Source organism: Nematostella vectensis, chromosome 6 (genome assembly GCF_932526225.1).
Source record: "Nematostella vectensis chromosome 6, jaNemVect1.1, whole genome shotgun sequence".
In the NCBI taxonomy this organism is placed as follows: domain Eukaryota; kingdom Metazoa; phylum Cnidaria; class Anthozoa; order Actiniaria; family Edwardsiidae; genus Nematostella; species Nematostella vectensis.
Genome location: NC_064039.1, coordinates 8,187,560 through 8,204,568, shown reverse-complemented (window position 1 = coordinate 8,204,568; position 17,009 = coordinate 8,187,560). Strand labels below are relative to the sequence as shown.

The 17,009-nt window shown below is 42.2% G+C and overlaps 1 protein-coding gene and 1 pseudogene across 1 annotated transcript; one reads left to right on the top strand and one right to left on the bottom strand.

The window, feature by feature from the left end:
• Positions 1-231: 231 nt before the first annotated feature.
• Positions 232-8,815, bottom strand: LOC5508334 (short/branched chain specific acyl-CoA dehydrogenase, mitochondrial). The gene is made up of 11 exons (XM_032377108.2): positions 8,675-8,815; positions 7,429-7,570; positions 6,397-6,497; positions 6,091-6,297; positions 5,572-5,742; positions 4,480-4,605; positions 4,275-4,367; positions 3,740-3,829; positions 2,280-2,417; positions 1,606-1,705; positions 232-574 (listed from the first exon to the last, which is right to left on the bottom strand). Exons 1-11 carry the CDS (start codon positions 8,687-8,689, stop codon positions 501-503), a joined length of 1,257 nt encoding a protein of 418 aa, XP_032232999.2. The 5' UTR covers positions 8,690-8,815; the 3' UTR covers positions 232-500.
• A 2,180-nt stretch (positions 8,816-10,995) lies between these two features.
• Positions 10,996-14,862, top strand: LOC116615476 (annotated as a pseudogene).
• The last annotated feature ends 2,147 nt before the right edge of the window (positions 14,863-17,009 follow it).

Here is a 17,009-nt window from a genome sequence, read left to right as displayed (position 1 = left end):
AATGCAGAATCAAATTGTAACAACCTTTTTATTGCTATAGATCATTAGTGTAATTCTCTTCCTAATAATTAATTGGGTATTATATTCTTTAATACACTAAAATTTCAGAACATCGTTAAGAACTTATTCAGCCTTAAAAAGTCCCAAAAATAAGAACGGTCCAGCCTCAACTGAAAATTAGACGTTCTTATAAAAAAGAGTGTAGGAGAAAATAACCCAAGGAACACAATGTGAAAGTTATAGTTTATAGTTTATTTATAAATTACTAGCATTTATAATTATATCTGTTCGAATGTCAAGGAAACATGCCCTTTTCATGCGAGGGGTGCAAAATATTTGGAAAATTTACACTTTTTAATACCTTACTATATAACTATATAGTTAAAACCCAAAAGAAAACCCAAAAGGCGTGCAGTCATAAATATATGGGAAAAAGGTGGTGCTTGACGATCCATATACTAGATGACCCACCATTTGACGGCCAAGGGTATTGGGTCTGCCTAAGGTAAATATTCCGTTAGCTCCCTGGCTATCGTGTTAAGCTGGATATTCGTTGTTCCCTCATAGATTGTCCCTGTGAAATTAAACCAAATAAGGTATTTCAGGGCCGTAGCACATGCCCCCCCCCCCCCCCCCCCCAAAAAAAAAAATAATAATTGTCAAAAATTATAAGAAAATGACCAGTAGGGGCGTGGCTGTACCCCAAATATGTATGTTTTATATTAATGTTTCAGTATTGTGCACCCCCACCCAATATTTCGAAGCCTGCTACGGCACTGTATTTTAATGATTGAATATATTATAATTATTATATATTATAAAGACATGTCATCACAACGAGCCCAGGTTGTTATGGCCCAGAAACCTCAAATAGTAGTTGAATTTGAGTCTTTTTGTAAAATGACCATCGGAACTTGCCTTGAATGCCCGATTTTCCCGAGCTTCCACTTATACAACTACAAGACTCCGCCTTCGATTTCTCATCCCTTGGGGAAATTCTATAGAACTAAATTCTGCTTGCGCCATGTGTAACTTATAGATATAAAACGGGCGTATTCTTCAAACTCGAATATTTTTGGCAGAATACTAGTGCCGTTAGGATACGGGGCCAAACAATGTTGTGTAGTGTATTTTAAAAGATTCAAAGAAAAAAAATAACTGTTATTTTGAATAATATATTGGAAAATTTTGGTCGTTTATATGTTGAAGAACATTAAATCAGTTACCGATAAATAACAACACATCATACATCAAATAGGCATGGTCAAATACTGCCCTCCGAAAAATAAATAAAGATTTCTTAACGGTTTTAATTTAAAAAAGTACTATAAAGAATAACCAACGAGCCGCCGTTATTTTTTGTCGCGCGACCGCCGAGAATTCAATTTCATTTTTCATCTGGGAATAGCGCGTAGACAGTCATACCACCGTGACCAATCACTTCCCTTGCTCCGTGCAATCAAATGGTTAATGATGCAACTGTGAAAACATGAAAGCTATCGATTGGTTTAGACGGTTGATTGACAACGCGCTATTCCCAAACAAGAAATGATTTTGGATTCGCCAAGGGCGCGCTACAACGAATTTGGCTATAAGAAATCTTACCAATTTTACAGTCGCGGTAGTATTTCTCGATAGGGTAACTTTTGGTAAAGCCCACGCCGCCCATCCACTCCATGCACTTGGAAGTCGTTAATGTTGCAACCTTAGAGTAATCACAGGACAGAGATAGTAAAAGTTACTGATACAGAGGAGACATTGACATAGAGGAAACATGGCCAGAATGCATTGTAACATCAAAATCCAGACGTAACCTTGAGGCTTCACTTTTTCTATAGTCTCTTGTTTCTCCTTTTTTAAGGACATGCAGTTTCAATTCTTAGCTCAATAGGATAGAGGTTCACATAAAAAAAAATCTTAAGAACACGGCGTCTAAATAGGCGTCTCTCTCTTGCTATATAATCCTAGAAGAGGTCCCCTTTTTTGTGGATGTTTTTATGAATATTTATTTTTTTATAATTGTTTCATAATTGGTTGTGGGTGCTTTTCACGGCCGGCACAAGCCGGTTGAGGGGTCAATGAGTTAAACTAGACAGCACAATACCAAAAGCACTGAAAAATGTTTTCAAGTAAGCAGGCTTCGAAGAAAGAAACAATTACAATCTACGAGTCATACTACAGTACAGTCAGCTACGAAAAGCTAGGAGTCAACTAGGAAATTATGACTAATTGGTGACGGTTTTGCGGCATTAAACTGCGATATACCAAGTCCACAATACCTCACTAGCGAAATACTTTGCCATTGCTCCTTCTCGAACAACAGGCAAACCTGCTTCCTTCCTTCGTGCGGCGTTGTACACCAGCAGCCTAGCAGCCTCGATCTTGGTCCTCACCTCTGCAATCTGGTGTTGCATAGCCTAGCGCATAAGCCGATAAGCTAGATACTTTGTGTACATAGTTGTATAGTATATCCAGTATAATAGCCATTTCACCATATTTTTGTTTTTTATTACATTCAATGTAACCTATTACCTAATCAATTTTCGCCTATAATTTTTTCTTTGAAATAAGCTAACTACCGCATTTTTTTGAAAGCACTTATGTCTAAAAACATGCTTCTTTTTATAAAAACACAAAAGGGTAATTTCCTTATATCCCAGGGGCCGGTTTCCTAATTGTTAATTAATTAATTCGCTAATGTGTAGTTCCAGAAAATATCCATACCTCCCCCCCCCACCCCTCTGTAATTTCCAACCCCCTGGAAAAAATAAATACAGTAACTGTTAAGGAAAAAGGCCATTTTACCCACCCTGCCCTCTGGAAATTCCAGGGCGTTTACCCCCCACCCACCCCCCCCCCCCCCCTTGGGATTTCCAATCCCCTCAATGGGGAGTATATGGATATTTTCTGGAACTACACAATCGTAGGTTAGCTAACCTACGGATAACTCACCGTTCCCGAAAGCCAAGTAATCCCCCGATTTACTAACCCTGGATTAAGCGAGTGCAAAACTGGTTTGATGAGTAAAATTCACACAGGATACCCAGTAGATCAATAGAGAGCAACTCAAACATTTACCTTTGGTGATTTTATTTTCGCAGAAAAGCCCCAAAACACCTCTACATCACCTGTAATTACCTCCATTTCATGGCCAAAAATGTCATTTACAGGATTCGAGTATGGTGCGTGACACTAGCAAGACAGATTCATTTCAATTATATATTTCATGTGACTTTCTGTTTGTCCTAGCACAATTTTCGTATCAGCATCGCAACGAAGGTCGCATAACAAAGAGAAATGTTAGGACATTTGTCCCCTACATTGTTTTGTGTAACGTCTTTTTTGTCGGCACCTTCATTTTATGAAACTTTAGTTCTACTACAAAGTTTGGGAGGCCTGTGTCACGTCAACTAAACCGTAGGTTAGCGAGTTAACCCGCCTCGCGAGCGGGGTTAGATTTTACTTCCAAACGTTTCGGTAACAGAACTAATTCGGGGGTAAAAATTTAATCGTGGGTTAGGGCAAATTTAACCCTGGGTTAGCGATAATCGGCTTTTCAGGAACCGGCCCCAGTAGACGTAATAATGATACGCTTTACACGTGATAATCTTTGTTATGAGTACATGTTTGTATTGTGAAAATGATTATGATGAAGTCAGGTTCTGCAAATGGTAGTTGTAGAAGTGATAATGCTGAGAATATGTTATGATGGTGATGAAAGGATATGCGTGCTACATGCCTGGTTGCTCCAAATGCTTCTTCCAAACTGTCGCCTTTCGTGTGTGTACGGTACGGTATGGTCAAAGCAGCCTTGAGCAAGACCCAGCATCTACATCGAGAAAAACAATATTTAACTTTAAAAAATTGCTTCGTGTAAAAATGGAGAGTATTCACCGGCCACCTTTTAAACGAGGAATGGGAAAGTGTTACGCCGAAATATCCGACACACACATATATAAGTACCAGAGTAGTCAAAATACTTAAAAATTCCAACACACATCCGTAAAATTCCAAAACAAATCCGAGAAATGCGGATATGTTTCACAGAATCCAAAACATATCCGAAAAAATCCAACGCACGTCCAAGAAATTACAATACATATCCGATAATTTATCCGATATCAATATACCATACCTCATAAATCATGCCTTTCATCACCCAAATCATACCTGTGCAATATATGTTCTTCAATCGCATGAGCGAAATCACACCTGTACCCTAATGCCGATATTAAAATAAATCATATGTCCCAATACCTATATCAAAATTATACCTGTGCTCCAATGCCGATTCGCCCTTCATTCAACATCCCGATGGCATACTTGTAGCCATGACCGACTTCCCCAAGGACGCTACTCGACGGTACCTGCATATGTAAGGTGTGCAAAAATAACCTTGCTCACCAATAACATGCACTAGCAGTAACATTATTAGGAGTAAACAAGTCACTCAAGGTGACCTCAGGCGACAATAACTACCTTGACATTATCAAAATGCACTGGACATGTTGATGAGGCGCGGATACCAAGCTTATCCTCCTTTTTGCCAATAGAGAGTCCTGGTGTCTCCCTTGGCACAATGAATGTAGTTATGCCTTTGTAGCCCTAGAAAATTACAAATAAAAACACACATGTTAGGTGAATATAAGGCCTGACTTCAAGAATACATCCTACAAAATAAGATTCCCGCTTATGGGAATGACATTCCGAAATGTTATTTGCAACAGGCGACCTAAAAAGAAGAGTATTGTCCCTTTTATTGGAAAAAAGGTTCCCTACCACTAGAGAAGAATGCGGAAACGTACCATTTTTTCGCGCACCGAAAAAGACAAGATAAAATGTCTCGTACCAAACAAACAGCACGTAAGTCTACCGGAGGAAAGGCTCCCCGTAAGCAGCTCGCCACCAAGGCCGCCAGCGAAAGAGTGCTCCATCCACAGGAGGAGTGAAAAAGCCATTACTATAGTGTATTTCCCTTCCGGTCGAATTTACGGCCCCCCCTTTACTGATATTATAATACATGACACGACACCGTCTTGTCTGTATTACACCCCTTAGACGGCTTAACGCTTGCTGCTTGTTATCGGGGAGAACTAAGTTAGCATCGCGTACAGGAAGGGGTAATTCATAGTGACCGTCTTCTCGGCGGTGTGTCCTTTGTTCGATATCGAGGAACTTGCGGTCTTCGTAGGAAAGGGATCGAGTGTTGTTTTTTTCTCCGGGCTTGGATTCGACTTGTCGCCTTCGTATTGTCCAATATCATTGCAAGGCCGCTTGAGTTAAATATTATCTAAGTATTATTATTATGTGAGTACTGTTCGCTACAGAGAAGTTTACGCCATGTAAAGAGATTTCTATGAGGGTTAAAACCAACTGGGGTTTGCCCTTTCAGTGAGAATACCAAACCCGTAACGCACCATATAGAGTTAAAAAAACAATGAATATAGGAATTCTATTTCTTTAAGTTTGCATCCGTCTGTTCTAGCTTGAAATCATGTATGGTTTAAGCTGCAGTATTGGTAGTGTTAGATTTAAAAAAAAAATTCACCAAGAATATGTTTACTACCTCACCTCTGATGGGTTGACGTTTGCCATGACAAGAAAGACCCCAGCATATTCAGCGTTAGTGATCCACATCTTAGAGCCATTCAATACAAAGTGACCATCTTTCTCCAGGGCAACGGTCTTGAGGGCAAACGCATCTGAACCAGAGGACTCTTCTGACAGACAAAACCCGCCGACCTGAAGAATAAAGTGATTATTTTAGTAGAATCAAAGAGAGTCCGGATGGACGGTTGGCGAATAGAACAATGAGACTATGTATAAACACATTCAGGGCGTCCAATTGTATAAATCACCCTTACTCTATTCCACCTAAGCCTAAATTCAGAACTACATTAGCTTCACATTACTAATTAATCAAGAAAGAAGCTCTACTCGTACCTTCATAGAGCTATGGATAGTTTCAAATATGTTAAATGAAAAAAAAAAGAAATCCAACAAAAACATTAATCTGGTATTTTTTAGGTTAATACATGAGACTAGCCATGGGTCTATGAAGGTGATAGAGCTACTTTAACTTAGACTCACCATATGTTGTGCCAGTTGTGGTAGATACTCTTGCTTTTGTTCCTTCGTACCGTAAGTCATGATGAGGTTGTTAATCAGAGTGTTTTGCACATCGCACATCACACTTACAGATGGATCAACCTTTGCCAGTTCCTCGATTACAAGGTTGGCTGCAAAAAAGGTGGAGTCTGTTCCTCCATATTCTGAGCCAATCTCAATACCCATAAGCTGAAGATAAGCACGATCAATGGTTATTATTTTTGGCCTCTCTTTAAAATATGATTAAAGTTTGCAGCAAGAATATGATATTGTCATTGTTAAACTCACGCCTTGTTCAAAAAGCCCCTTGATGATGCCTGGGTCCATTTGCGAGTTCTGGTCCATTTCAGATACCAGGGACTGGATCTTTTCTTTCGCAAATCTGGCAACTGCAAAATGTGGAGTTTATTATACGGGTGTTTAAAAACTAAAGACTAGCACACATAGTGAGGACAATTTCCCACATGCATTTTGCTTTGCCTCGCAAGGTGAAAACTGAGCATGAAAATGTCGAAAAAAACTCATTTCTCAAGCAACTGAGGGAAAATTCTCCCCTCTTTTGAGCTGTGTGTTTTTTTGTGAGGCAAAGTTCCTATGTGAATGCCTGGTGTGCGCCATTGCAAAAGGTAAATACTAGCTAGTCGGATGTGGCACAACAAAAACATTTTTTGTGTGAAAAAAAAAACTGTGCCCTAACATGCTGTCTGTCCTTGATAATAAGAAACTGGTACAGAACTTGCTCAGTCTCTTACTTATTTGGGTTACCATTACTTTTGTAGCCATGTGGAAATGGCCAGTGAGTGCTTTCTTGACTTTTGTGCGCATGCTTAAATCATTACATTTTCAGTTAAATTATGGTGGAGATGACTTGGTAAATGGTGATCAATTTCTACAGAGTAATTTTTAAGTATGTTGACAGTTCAGAGAACAGAAATGACCTGAAAATATTTGGTTGCAGTGGAGGGTATTTTTAACTAAAATTTGATAGTGTTATCCAATTCTTCGCCAAAACTTCTGCTGTTTGTAAAAAGTCTACTTTCTTCTCGAAGTAGGAAATGATGCCTTTTTTAAATATTGATTGAAATATTGAAGTATTTAACTAAGCTTGAGCTATTGAGACAGAAACATGACTTTTGAGACAAAAGCCAGTCATTAATTTTTCAAATTGTTCATTCAAACTTTGACACTGCTATAGTAAGGTCAATGTGTGGTGATGGCAGGTCAGCTTTATAGCTAGAGTTGATACACTACAAAAAAAAACAGTGACAGTTGAGACCTTGAAATTCACCATTTATCCTGATATCTCAAATTATTCTTTACCTGACTGCTTCATCATTTCTTCTTCTTCTGATAATTGGGTTAAAGGTCCACTCATTAAGCTCTGATGAACACCCTGAGCTAATGTTGTAGCAAATGGTCGTCTTTTCATCAGGTGACAAAAAAAGGTTGGGGATCGCACCAGCTAAAATGAAACAAAGATAGCAAAATGTGAGCATACAGCAGAAACCCCTAAACTATTTATCTATTTGTAAATTTTACATAACTGGGAGTGTTAACTAGAAAAGGGTCTATATCATGAAGACATTGAATTAAATTAGTTGTCAGCTTTTTTGAAGTTTGTATGTGATCAATAGGATCAACTGTATTTATTCCTGTGTAGGATAGGAGACAACAGACGATGTACAGAAATATACAGAGGAAACTAAATAATCAGCACAGCCAACCAACATACCATTATTGCCAAAATAAGCGCATCATAAGTAATTTTTTATTTCATGTCCCAGGCGAGACACTTATTCAGGGAGGAAGTTATATCAAGAAGGTGCTTATTTCAAAATTGGTTTTATCTCTAGATACATGGAAGGAGTAAATATCTTTCAAGCACCATATCAAAACAAGCCTTCATTGTTTAAAATGTTGTCTTGGGTACTAATGTGAGTTTTCCTTAGGGTTCGACAATTTGACTTTTGATGGGGGTGGATGATTTTGAATAAAAATATCCTGCAGGCCTCTAAGGGCAGAAAAAATATCCTGCATCAATTGGTGGACGAAAAAATAGCCTGCATTGGTAATAAAAAAAATTTCTTGCATGCCAATAAATATCCTGCGCACCCAAAAACATCCACCCCCCCCTCCCAAAAGTCAAGTGGTCGGCTCCTTACTTCCTTTCTAATGTACAGTCCCCCTCGTCATTGAAGTTTATTATTGTGCGGTACGTTTAGGTGGGGCGCTTATTTGGAAAAGGCGGTTATTTTAGGGAGGCTAATGATCGAATTGATTATGTAATACTAATTGTTATAATAATATTATCGATATCAATTTATCAAGATTATCAATTAATTTAAACGTATCGATATCTGATTGTTATCGAATGAACACAGAATTTTGCAAAGCAGAAATACTTATATAAATTAATAAAATAAGGCCGACATTCTACAATGTGGACAGGGACGAGATATAATAAAAAAATTGTTTAAATAGTCAGAAAGTATCCAAAAATATAGTAACCCATCTTGCCAGATAAAATGTAAGTCCCTAACATGCGGGTTTTTACTGTATTTCTTACCCTACAAAAAGCCATGTCTGTGTTGTGTTTCCAACAACGCGCCGGTGATGTGATAGAACAGCGGCTATTTTCACAACAAATAAATTGGGGCTCCTGTGGACTTGCCTCCCATAGCACCTTGCGAGCCCACAAGTGTATTTAGACAGCTTGAGGTCTGGCTAGAGGTGACCTGGTGACACTTTCGTGTTATCTAAAAGCTCCTTGACCGTGTTTATAAAGTAGATAAAATATCGCACTTTATTTGTTAGTGTATGAATATTCGTTTTATTATTATAAAAAATAATTCGGGGTCGGCCATTTGATATTTGACGGGGAAATATTATTTGCTCCTGCTCGATCTTTTTACGGGGCTTCCTTGATTTTTTTTTTACTTGTGAAGGATGTCCCAAAAATGGCATAAATACCCTGTGTCAACAAAAAAGAAAAAAAGAATCTAGTACTCCTATTTATTAAGCCCTCGGGTTTTTATTTGAGCTCTTACAGTACACATTAAAAGTTACAAAGAGACGAGACTAGACCCGAAATTATTGATAATAATATTGAAATAACCGATTTGAGTTTATCATTAACTGCGGGTACCATGGGTTGAACTTGGCATTAATATGAAAAGAATCACAGGATCTGATACAGAATGTAACTGACAAATATTTTTAAAAATAATATATCCTCCGCTAAAACTAAAACAACCTATAAGAGCTTCTCTTGCCAATATAAACACACCGCTCACTGCGAGCATTCAATAAAGGGTCCACCATAGGTTTTTGCGGGATTTTGGCATTTATTTGTAATCAGCGATATCCTGGATACGCGGAGTGAGTGTTGTCGGAGTGAGAATGTTGTTACAAAAAGACTGCTGGGGGTTGGGGGTAACGGGATTTTGAGAGTCTAAAGATTGCGTCATTGGAAGGTCATATAACTCTAACTGATATCTTCAGGCAACACTTTTTTAGTTTACGTAGTTCTCTAATGGTCTCATGTCACCAAGTGTTTATTTTGTGGTTATACTTCCCTTACTACCCGCTGTCGGGAATTCATATATTAGCTAACTTAGCAAATTAACTTACTAGTACTAGTAAATGAAATTGGGGGCGAGAAAGTTTAGTGGTATTATTTTGAAATTTTATAGAATTTTAAAATTTTATAGATAAAAACATACTAGTAAACAAAATTTCGGGGCGAGAAAGCAATCTGACAACTCGCCCCGACATTTGGTTTACTAGTATAACAATAACTATACTATTAAATGAAATTACGGGGCGTAAAGCAAAAACGACAACTCGCCCCGAGATTTGGTTTACTAGTAGTAAGTAATTATAATACCGAGAAATTACGGGGCGTAAAGCAAAAACGACAACTCGCCCCGAGATTTGGTTTAAAATACCTACGATGAACTCTTCGCCAAAAGAAGCATATTTTACCTTTTTTTATTTAATTCGATATTGATCCCCATTTGAGGGAAGAATGCGTAATTATAAACTAGAGTACGGGATAGTGCTTCAAGTATGATGTCCACGCGGCAGGGACCGCGGGGGTCTCACTACTTTCTGCGACAGAAACAAGCCAAATACTGTGATTTATTCCTTTTTTCGTTTTTCAATATGACCTTTTTTTTCAATTGTCAGCCCCCCCCCCCCACCCCCCCCCACCCCCCCCCCCCCCCCCCCCCCCCCACACACACACACACACACACACACATACTTTTCAACATGCTCCGCGGTCCTTGCGAGGTCACGAGTTTTCCCTAGGCCACTATTTACTAGTAAGTAACCCGCCAATAGAGAGAGGCGGAACCTGGCCATTGATCATTGTGGGTCATTTTCATCCGATTCATATATTTATAATATTGACCACCAGTTCTTTGCATAGTCCACGGGGAACTTTGAGTGACTTATGATGATTCTCGAGACTCGTCTAGGGATCACGTACATATATTATCGAGTGTTTATCTACTGAAATATGGATAGCCGATCTACCCGAATCCCCCCCCCCCCCAAACCTGCGTACTGTTAAAGTTAGGCTCCATATTAATGACATGCCCATTGCTCGTTGCTATTTGCTTGTTTTGTTTAGGCCAATACTCGATGTAGTTGTTAAATAAACGTCCATTCGCAGTTCCAAAATAAAAAAGGCCGATCAGACCGCCATTTTACGCTCCCGCTCAATAAGTCACGCAGAGCATCTATTTCTATCGAATAATTCAATCGAGTAACTAGAGGAAAAACTTTCAACCAAAAGATGATACTCAGGTATCATAAGTTTTCTTTCAAATGAAGCGAAGTATTTTCATATATAAAAATAACAAACGAGTAGCTGATCGCATTCTGTAACTCTCTTAATTTAAAGCGTTGTTTATCGCAGAATCATGAAGATATTGCAAGGGATAGTTTGCTGTGCGCTTGTGCTCTTCGTGAGCGTACAGAGCTCAAGCGTGGACCTGGAGAAATCTGTCAAATCCCTCAAGTCTACAGTCGCCTTACTCGCGCGCCAAATGATGCTACAACAGCTCTCGATGGAGGAGAAAATTCGCACGGACGCCAGCTCCGGCGTCAAACAGATCCGGCACAATCAGCACGGCACCAAGAACTATTACTCGCAGAGCCATGCGGACAAGTTTAGCGTGCTGTCTATCCATGACCACTCGAATAACGACCGCACGGTCGGACTGGGAGAGTTCTTGGCCGTGTTAAACGGAGTAGAGTTCCGCACCCGACATAACGACTACCATCTGTACATGCCGCACTGCACCAGTAAGGACTACCACGCTGTGGAGGATATACCCTTTCCGGACGTCCCGCCAGAGGTGAGACTCCGTACACACACGAAGGATAAGATAAACAGGTTAACTATCAACAGGTCACTATTAACACACTATGGGGCACCACCTCGGCAGGGGTGATCATGCGTTAACACTTGTGAACGGGGGGGGGGATTCCCAAAGGGAAAGTGGCGGAGGTTTATCTATCATGCCTGTCTTGCATTATAGGTGACAAGCAAGGCGACCGTATCGGAGCAAGTGAAGGAGATGCACGCGTGGTTCAAGGCCTTCAAGGACCAGGACCACAGCGTGCGCGACTACCGCAAGTACTTCAAGGCCAACCTGTGCTACCTGGAGGGGGCCTGGACCACGCCACTCCACTCCATCGAGGAGGGCTTCGAAAGCGACCGGCACTTCACCAACGCCAAGAGCTGGCACGACCTCCAGGAGAACATCCGGTTTACGTCCTACGCCGGCCGCAAAGACAACGACGAAAACTACTCCTTCTTACCAACCACCATCATGAACGTCACCTCGGACGGCTACCTGCAGCTTGCGCAGTGGAACTACAGGATCCTGTGTCACCCGATCAGCAGAGACCTGCAGCTCAACAGGTTCCGAGTCGTTGACGAGCTCGCCTCCAGAATGGCGGCAGATAGAAAGTATAAGTAGCATGAGTTGACCCACGCTGCGAGATTCCAGCTGAAACCCCTGGATCAGGACAAGTGGCCTTTGCGCGAGCGCATAACCAAGCAGTGGACGCTGCTGGACGAGGCAGAGTGTAACCGGGGTACAGTAGTAACCAGGATAGAGGTGAGGCGTGACCGGGGTAGGGGCGGGGGCGTTATCATGATAGGGGTGGTGGCGCGACTAGGGTAGGGGTGAGGGCGTTACCAGGGAGTTCTCTTTTACATCTCCCAGACAGGGTTATGTAGTCGAATAGGAAATGGGACCTAGCACCTGGCCAGAAATGTCGAGGGAGGAACACTGTTGGAGAACCCAGAAAAAATGGGAGCAATAGCGAGACGAACTCAACTCACATCGGAACCGGGAATCGAAGCCGGTACCCAGTGGTGAAGGACATGTGGGAGTCACTGCAAAGCAATATTCTGCCAACTGCGCCAACCAGTTGCCTTGTTACGGACTCTGTCTTCTCTTCGGACTCTGGTTCTCTTTCCTACGTCCTCTTAGTACAAGCGTGTGTTGCCCTTGACGCCCCTCTCTCTCGTAGATCCCCGGAAAAGATAACTACGCGGGCAAACTGACAGACGATGCGTACGGTCTCCCCGCTGAAGAGATCGCGCCTGGACAATTTGGGAAGATCAACGCCGCGCGCTATCATCGCTGGTTCAAAGTGTAGGCGACCGGGGCGATGGGGGTATCTACGAGACACCGGGGATTCGCCGACGAGAACGTTTTCATGGCCATGACGTCACAACCCAAGATGAGAATGTAGTTTCTATTATGAAAAGTGGCCTTGTCTTTGAAATTCAAGGATGGAATACAATTGGTGTTATAAAAAGTAGAAAAAAACTCCAATATGTATTACAAACAGTAGAGAAAAAAAACTTCACAATCCAAAGTGGGAACGCCGTTGCAGCCTTACGCTTCTTTGTCCAGCACGTACTAAGGGACCACAGAAACGGCTGGCAATCAAGCCTAGAACAGCGTCGGATCTAGGATTTTTAAAGGGTGGTTCAAGTTATGAAAACTGAACAACAAAACCAAGAATCCCTCAAATGGACACGCATTTTTTTAGCATAAAAAGGTTCCATAGAACACACGGAGCGACCCCAGGTAACCGCCGCTGATAAAAATGTGAAAATTAATGAAAGGAGTACGATAAATGTGTTAACACCCAAAGGGCGGGGGAGGGGGGGGGGGTTAAAAATGGGCCCTGACCCTGACTTGTTGAGGGGGAGGGGGGCACACACTGTAGGGGGGCTCTAAGTCAAGGGCGGGGGAGGGGGGGGGGGGTAAAAATGGGCCCTGACCCTAACTTGTCGAGAGGGAGGGGGCACACACTGTAGGGGGGCTCTAAGTCAAAATCGCCCATCCCCCTTGGGACATTAATTAACACTCCATAGTTAGCGCCCTTTTTGTGCATTTTTCTTGTCTCAACGAGCTTTTCACCAAAAAATTGCAGGAATGGAACTAAAGACGTGCAAAGGATCTGGCGCCAACGAGAAATGTGACAAAATCAACCAGAAATGGACTTACGCCATCCCCCTGGAAATCATCTACCTGACCCCCCTGAACAACTGGAACCCTTTCGATATCGAGCACAAGGGCAAGCCGCAATCTCTACTCGGGCAGACCGTGGAGGAGGGCCAGACGCGTAACGGCGGGCAGACCCTCGATAACGCGTACAATGGCACCAACCAGAAGAGGTTCTACACACCGGCAGAGTTTTTTGGTGGAACGGAGGTGGGGACTGTGGCCGCGGACACCACGCAAGAGACAGTCGGGGTCTTGGAAAAGCAAGGTGGGTAAACTGCCACAGGCGGCTCTAAACACGTGACTACAAGGCGCGCTGAATTGCTTTTAATTGTTTTTTATTTGCCGCCCAAAGGTCAGAGCACGGGCGAGTTTGAAAACCAAAAAGTCACGTGATTTGTTAGTGCAAGTTTGGCTTTAACAAAAGGTTTTCATTAATTTCAGGTAACTTACGTATTACGAAAGCCACAGGGACTCGAATCATGCTGCCGCCAGTTCCCGGAATAGGAACCATACGGACAAGGTAAGGAGCCGACAATCACTGTTATGACGATGTTGATGATGATAATAATATAAATGACGGTGATGATGAGGGTGATGTTATAAATGACGGTGATGATGATGATAATATAAATGACGGTGATGATGATGGTGATGATAATACTAATGTCGATCCTTTTGCAGATGCTCTTACCTGCCCGGGGCATGGCGAGAGTAGCGATGGTTGTGTGGGTTATGGTGATGATGATGATGATGATGATACTAGTCTTGAAACGTTTGCAGTTACCCTATCTGCCCGGTGCATGGCGAGGGTGGTGTTGGGTTATGATGATGATAATGATGAGAAAGAGAAAGAAGAAGAAGATGATGATAATGATTCTGGTGATGATGATTCTGGCGATGATGGTTATGGTGATAATGATGATGCTGCTGCTGCTGATGATGATGATGATAATAACCTGGACCCGTTGGCAGGTACCCTATCTGCCCTGTGCATGGTGAGGGTAGCGCTGTGTGGAAGTCGCTCCAGGCCACGCAAGACCTGCTTCTCCACTCCACGCTGAACGGCTATCTCTACCGTGAACCCCTCGCCAGCGGCGCGTCCGTGCCAAACCACCCGCCCGACAAACCAACCACCCTGCAAATCAGGAGATCCTCGAAAAGCGGGTTTCCAATTCACTCACACGAAGTCACACTATCGGCGGATGAGGTATAGATCAGTTGTGCGCCACAGGCAACCCATGCTCGAGGATCCAGCGTACTTTGCCGGCCCTCCCAAAGGTCACTACCGCAAAAGAGCTCTTCTGCGGCAGTGACCTTTGGGAGCGCCTGCAAAGTACGCTGGATCCTCGAGCATGCAGTCAACCCGGAGAGGGAAAGAGAAATGCGAGGGAGTGGGAAAGGGTGGGGGTAGAGGAGGGGATCTTGATGGTAAAAAACACATACTTAAAACTTTTAGGACCTTAAGATTTAGGACGGTGGATACAGCGGCGGACTGACACATTGAGTCTTAGCGCGCACCATCACATTTTTCTAACACCGCGTTGGTTGTCCCTCCGTCGCCATAAATCTTAAAGGATGTCCGTCAACCACTTCTTTGCACTTTGTTGCTTTAAAAAACATGTTCTATTTGCGTGAAAACCTTAAAATAACCATTCACAATTGAATTGTGATACCTAATCAAATGTATTTTATCAAAAGGACTCCAGTTACTCGCTTGAATTAGCCGATGGAAATGGATGCTTTGCTTGAATCGATTTTAAGCGGGAGTGTAAAACGGCGACCTGATTGGCCCTCTTTAATGTCTCAATTAAACTGAGTCACGCCAGACTTGTCTCGTTGAGCATCGAGTTTTATTTTTTAATGACAATAACAAAGGAGTGGCTGATCGACATCCTTTAAAAGTTCGAACCTGTCTTTAGGTTGAGTTCCTCAAGCAGCTTGGCAGGCTCTGGTTCACGAGCACGAGGGCGCAGGGTCATAACCACCAGGTGCTGCTGGAGTGGCACGGCGGCAGCGCCTCCAAGTTCTACATCGTGGAGTGCGATGACTTCAAGGAATCTCCCCCCCCCCGGGAAGAAATGCTTTGACATGCATGAGCCTTACCTGCTAGTCGTACCCAACTGATCTATGCCTTTTTGGTAGTCGTCACTTCCTTATATAGTAGTCGTAACTTCCTTATTTAGTAATTGGCACTTTCTTATTTGGTAGTCGTCACTTCATTGTTTGGTAATGTCACTTCTTTATTTAGTAGTCGTCCCCTCCTTATTTAGTTGTCGTCACTTCCTTATTTGGTAGTTGTTACTTCATTATTTGTTAATGGTCACTTCCTTATTTGGGAGTAGTCCCTTCCTTATTTGGTAATTGTCACTTCCTTATTGAGTAGGCTTCCCCCACCTTATTTAGTAGTCATCACTTCCTTATTTAGAAGTCGTCCCCTCCTTATTTAGTAGTCGTCACTTCCTTATTTAGTAGTTGTTAATTCCTTATTTGGTAATGGTCACTTCCTTATTCAGTTGGCGTCCCCTCCTTAGTTAGTAGTCGTCACTTCCTTATTTGGTAGTCGCCATTTCAATATTTGGTAGTCGTCACTTCCTTAGTAGTAGTCGTCACTTCCTAATTTGGGAGTCGTCACTCCATTATTTGGTAGTCGTCACTTTCTTATTTTGTAGTCGTCGCTTCCGTATCATCTTGCAGGTATATATATTCAAGCTGAAGCTTGCAGTTTAGCAGTGTTTCACTTGCGGAATTGTGGAGACAGCTTATTTTATCCCAGGGATTGGTGAAGGCTATAAATCTGTAGACGGATTCTTGAGAAGGAAATAAATTACCTAATGGCCACTTGGTTTTCCTTGTTACACCTCTACACATGCGCGCCTATCCTAAATATCCATCTTTGACCACACGCTCCTTGACTTGTAAGGAATATATGTCCACCAAATCTCCAAAAAGTAAAAAAAAAGGGACGCCTACTAAATGCTGGCAGCCATTAGAGGCTGCTTTGCATATCATGGGATAACCCTGCAAAAATCGGGCATTAAGTGACCACATAACGCACACCTCTCGATAATAGGGGACTTGCGCTAAGAGGTCACGTGAGCTTTTTGGGTAGCAAATTCAAACCAAAATGAGCAACAACAAAAAATCAGAAATGACTGCGCCCGTCACACCAAAGAACGACGAAGAAATAAAATCTTTAAATGAAAATAATACCTTGTGTCCCCTATGTCGCCTCTGTGGCCAAGCAAAAACGTGTATAAAAAGGTTCTTTCCCGCAAAAGGATCCCTCCCCAGTTGCCTCCTTATCGCATCACGCTAGCATAAAACCCGCTCTCCTGGCGCGGTGGACCCAGAAATATACGC

What these genes read in the sequence shown, in the direction of transcription:
- LOC5508334 (XM_032377108.2), bottom strand. An exon ending in AGAAATGATGAAGCAGTCAG is followed by an intron (nt 6,498 to 7,428) that starts GTAAAGAATAAT and finishes CACATTTTGCAG; the next exon opens with TTGCCAGATTTGCGAAAGAA. An exon ending in CTACCGCGACTGTAAAATTG is followed by an intron (nt 575 to 1,605) that starts GTAAGATTTCTT and finishes TTAATTTCACAG; the next exon opens with GGACAATCTATGAGGGAACA.